At 42.9% G+C, this 5,000-nt stretch overlaps 1 protein-coding gene across 1 annotated transcript in view; it reads left to right on the top strand.

Annotated features, from left to right (window-relative positions):
- The first annotated feature begins 3,295 nt into the window (after nucleotides 1–3,295).
- Nucleotides 3,296–5,000, top strand: part of LOC100331115 (RNA-binding protein MEX3B) — a 10,834-nt gene continuing 9,129 nt past the window's right edge. The window contains 2 exon segments of the mRNA NM_001443043.1: nucleotides 3,296–3,604; nucleotides 4,081–4,578. Of these exon segments, the coding sequence (NP_001429972.1) occupies nucleotides 4,125–4,578 (454 nt within the window). The 5' untranslated portion in view covers nucleotides 3,296–3,604; nucleotides 4,081–4,124.

Genomic DNA, 5,000 nt, shown 5'->3' with positions numbered 1-5,000 from the left:
TGCCCCAAGTCTAGGGGAAACAAAAAAGGCATAATAAATGAAGAAAAAAAAACAAATGTGTTGGGGTGGTGGATTTCCCAAACTAAACAAAACTTAAAGCAAAAGATTCCCTTCGGTCGACAACCAAACTCGCACACTCGGTTGAGAGTATATATGAATATATTTATTATAGAAAAATGGGGTTAATATAAATGAGCATTTCGTCAGGGTGACCACAGGCCAAAATAACAAACAAAAGAATCTATCAAATAAATCCACTAAATTACCTATTACTATTTAAAGAAAAATACAAAAAGCTCACCTTACTCCATAACATAAACAAAGTCAAAAGTAATCAAATAAATAGGCAGGTCACCCCTACACGCTCAAACTCTCAAAAATATTTTAACATATGCTGGTCATCAATACAAGGTTGGTTGTTGGTCGTCGACCGGAGGGGTGAGGGAAACCCAGGAGCTCCACTCCAAACACCGAACGCACAGAAATGAGCTCTCCGATCCCTGCCGGAAGCTCCCTTATATACAGGCTTTTGAGACCAGCAGCCAATCAGAACAGGGAATCACGCCATTATGGGAGCCTATGAGACAACAGAAAAACAACAAGAAGGCGGGACAAAAGAAAAAGACAGAGTACAATCCGCAAGAATAAATAAATAAATAAACTTCAGTCGTAACAACACCATAGACAATTGCCTTCAGATGACCCTAAAGATAAAAGTCTAAGGGGGTCAGATCGGGAGACCTTTGGGGCCATTAAACCGGCCCACGACGACCAATCCACTTTTCAGGAAACTGTTCATGTAGGAATGCTCGGACCTGACACCCATAATGTGGTGGTGCACCATCTTGCTGGAGAAACTCCGGCGTCAGTGCATAAAGAGGGAAACACATCATCATGGAGCAAGTTCAAATATCCAGTGGCCTTGAGGTTTCCACTGATGAAGAATGGCCACACTATCTTTGCTGTCTATGGTGTGAAGATACAAGATGTGCGAGAGGGGTCTGGATGCAGACGTGGTGCAGTGCAATCTGAGCTGCACCAATGCTTTTTAATGGGCTCACCTAACCCCACCTGTCACAGTGATGTCACTCGCTCCATTTGAGTGCATTGTGTCTGACATTGCATCGCTGAGTGATGCAGTCTCAGGTTGCATCATAAAGGCTGCCTCCAGATACTATTGAGATGTGCAGCACCTGAAACTACGGATACTGGAAGCCTGTGCTGGCAGGACGTTAATATCACCAACCATTCCCATTTTATTAAGGTGTATCCATATAAATGACCCACGCTGTTTAATGAACCTGAATCTAAACTTGACGGTATAAATTTGTGAGAGTCAGTTACAGTAGCCTATAATAATTCATGTCATTACTAAATGGCTTTAAAAAATAGTTAATCCAATGAATCATTTTTTCAGTGTGTTAAATCTCTCCGATTGTTTAAAATCAAGAAAAGTGATAGACTCTTAGAATATTCTGATATTTATTTGGGGTAATATCACCGAAGCATACGCATTTCCTCTGTAACTGCTGTTTTTGTGTTATTTGTTTATTTTTTATTGCTTTATGTATTAATATTTTCATGCATCTCACTCTGAACCATTTTTTCAATGTAAATAAATCCATGGTGAAGCAGTGGCGCAGTAGGTAGTGCTGCCGCTTTACAGCAAGAAGGTCGATGGGTCGGCTCGGCTCAGTTGCGGTTTCTGTGTGGAGTTTGCATGTTCTCCCTGCGTTCAAATGGGTTTTCTCCGGGTGCTCCGGTTTCCCCCACAGTCCACAGACATGCGGTACAGGTGAATTGGGTAGGCCAAATTGTCTATAGTGTATGAGTGTGTGCGTGTGTGGATGTTTCCCATGCATCAGCTGTGTAAAAATATACTGGATAAGTTGGCGGTTCATTCCGCTGTGGCGACCCCGGATTAATAAGCCGACAAGAAAATGAATGAATGAATTAATAAATGCATTTAATAATGCGAAGGATGCAAATTGTTTTGTTTGTTAATATGCAGAAGTGGCCTTTTTATTATTAATCTTATTAAGGCAAAGAGTTGACAAGTAAACAATGTTTGTATACAATACACAAAATATCAATTACATACCTTGTCAATGAAAGAAAGGTACAAAGAGAAAGATACAGTGGTTAGCACTGTGGCCTCACAGCAAGAAGGTCGCTGGTTTGAGTCCCGGCAGGTTCAGTTGACATTTCTGTGTGGAGTTTGCATGTTCTCCCTGTGTTGGCGTGCCAGTGTTGGGTTGCAGCTGTGTAAAACATGCTGGATAAGTTGCCGGTTCATTCCACTGTGGTGACAGCTGATGTAAAAAGGGACTAAGCTGAAGGAAAACGATAGAATGATTATGAACTTGAGGATCAATTTAAGAGTCGATTACAGTATGCACAGTTGAAGTCAGAATTATTCGCCCCCCTTTGGATTTTTTTTCTTTTTAAAATATTTCCCAAATAATGTTTAACAGAGCAAAGAAATGTTCATAGTATGTCTGATAATATTTTTTCTTCTGGAGAAAGTCTGATTTGTTTTATTTCGGCTGGAATAAAGGCAGTATTTAATTTTTGAAGGTCAATATTATTCGCCCCTTTAAGCTATATATTTTTTCGATCGTCTACAAAACAAACCACTGTTATACAATAACTTGCCTAATTACCCTAACCTGCCTAGTTACCCTAATTAACCTAGTGAAGCCTTTAAATGTCTCTTTAAGCTGTATAGAAGTGTCTTGAAGAATATCTAGTCTAATATTATTTACTGTCATCATGACAAAGATAAAATAAATCAGCTATTAGAGATGAGTTATTATTAATATAAAACTATTATGATTAGAAATGTGCTGAAATAAATCTGCTCTCCACTAAACAGAAATTGTTGAAAAAAAATTAACGGGGGCTAATAATTCTGACTTCAACTGTGCATTAAAGTCATTACTAAATGACAGTTCTGCTAGCTTTATTTTCAGATAATGAAATTGTATTTAAATAATAACTTAATTATTTACAAATAAATGGAAAAAAATGAAAGTCCTCTGCTGTATTTGTGATATTGATTTATTTTCTTAATCTTTAAAATTGCTTTATATGTCTTTACATTATCATTTAACTTGCTCTGATTCATGTGTTCAGTGTAACACATCAGTTTATTAATGTGAACGATGCAACTTCGAAATGTTTTGTTTGTAAATATGCAGAAGTGGCCTTTGAACCCTTTGTTGTTTGCGGGTGACGTCAGAGAGAGAGAGAGAGGGAGAGAGAGAGAGAGACGCGTGTGTGAGTGAGTGATTCTGCTGCACAGACAGACAAAGGCGGCGGACCGGAGGAACCGACAGAAAGCGCTCTAAGAGTCTCCAGACTTCCACGCGTGAAAACCCGCAGAAAACCATGAGCAGATCCCGGGTGCGAGCGGTGCCGAGGCGGGACGAGTGATCCGAGCCGCGCTGGAGCTCCAGTTTGACCGCGAATGCTTTAAAAGCGACTCTTTTTCTCCAACGCCCCCCAAAAACAGTTAGCAGCTAGCGGTTAGCCGTCCCCTCCACCAGCCTCATCCTCCAGAAAACTGCGGAAAACAGCAGCCGGCGGCGCGGGAGCACACACGGTGAGCCTTCCGTTATTGTGTTAAACGCATGTCCGTGTGCCGTGTGAGTTTCTCCCTCACCGGGGTTTGTACCGGCCGGGATCGCCCGCGTGGTGCTCGGCTCACATCCACAAACAAAGGCGACAATGTGACTGATCATCTCCGGTTAGCGGCGCGGCTAACAACACCGCGCTTTCACCTCCGACATCTCTCTTTAAACTCACCGAATAACACATTTAATGTCTCGGATGCATCACACGCACTTCTGCCGTGTGCTCAGCGCGATAGCAGCCGCATGTCATGCGTTATAACCGCGTTATTAAACAAAAACACGCGCGGTGCTAAAGCTGAGCGCAAACAATAAAGACAAAAGGCAGCGCTGGAAAACAACAAGAGCGCCCGCTCCGGTCACTCAGCAGCGTGTCTTAAACTCTTCCGAGTGTTTACTGATGAACTAAATCACCTCTCATTGTGTTTAAATATGCCTTTTACTTTAGAAAGCACAGTCTGCTGGGTGTCTGATGCGCACGCGGGGTCGACTATGCCGAGTCCCCTGTTTCACCCTGACATCATGGAGCACGAGAGCGGGCAGAGCGGCGGCGGCGCCCGGGAGATGGAGCAGGATCCCCGGGATGAGGAGCACCAGGAGGCGCTGCGCTTCGCCCTGGACCAGCTGTCCCGCATGGCGCTGGAGAAGGTGGAGTGTCTGGACGGGAGCTCGGCCGGGGAGAGCTGTAACGGAGGAGGGGGTTTCGTGGACCTGCAGATGATGGAGCACAGCAGCGGCTCGCGGGAGTCACCCGGCTCATGCTCGCCCTCTCCTGAGTACTACGGCTCTGGGGGTGGAGGTGGTGGTGGAGGATATCACATGGCCGGGCCGCACTCCTCCATCCTCGGGGAACAAAGCTCGGTGCTCCGCAAGAGAAGTGTCAACATGACCGAGTGCGTGCCCGTGCCCTCCTCTGAGCATGTGGCGGAGATCGTCGGTAGACAAGGTACTGACTTAAATAGTGACTACAATTGATTATAAACAATCTTTACATGTTATGAACTAATAAATGCAATGCAGGGTTCAGAATCTCATTCAGCATACTTCAATTGAACAATAGGAAAGCAGCTCAGGGAGTTATTTGCATGGTAAAAATGGGAGATTATAGACTTAAATGCAATGCATTTGAACAATTAAAGCTACAGTGGTGTATTAGTTAGTTGCTTTGGAAATATGAATGTTTACCTAAATGAGATCATGCATAGTAAATGCATTATTTTTGAATAATTGGCCATTTTAACTGATAGCAATGCCTTAGATTAGTCAGGGCTGAAGTAAATGCAATGCAATGCATTTCATTTATTTTCACATACAATATAAATATTCATATTTGCATGCAAATAAATACTTGAGTGCATTTGAGCATGA

Source organism: Danio rerio, chromosome 2 (genome assembly GCF_052040795.2).
Source record: "Danio rerio strain M-AB ecotype USA chromosome 2, GRCz13ab, whole genome shotgun sequence".
Taxonomy (NCBI): Eukaryota; Metazoa; Chordata; class Actinopteri; order Cypriniformes; family Danionidae; genus Danio; species Danio rerio.
The sequence above is the reverse complement of the archived record's forward strand: the minus strand, read 5'-3'. Positions and strand labels throughout refer to the sequence as shown.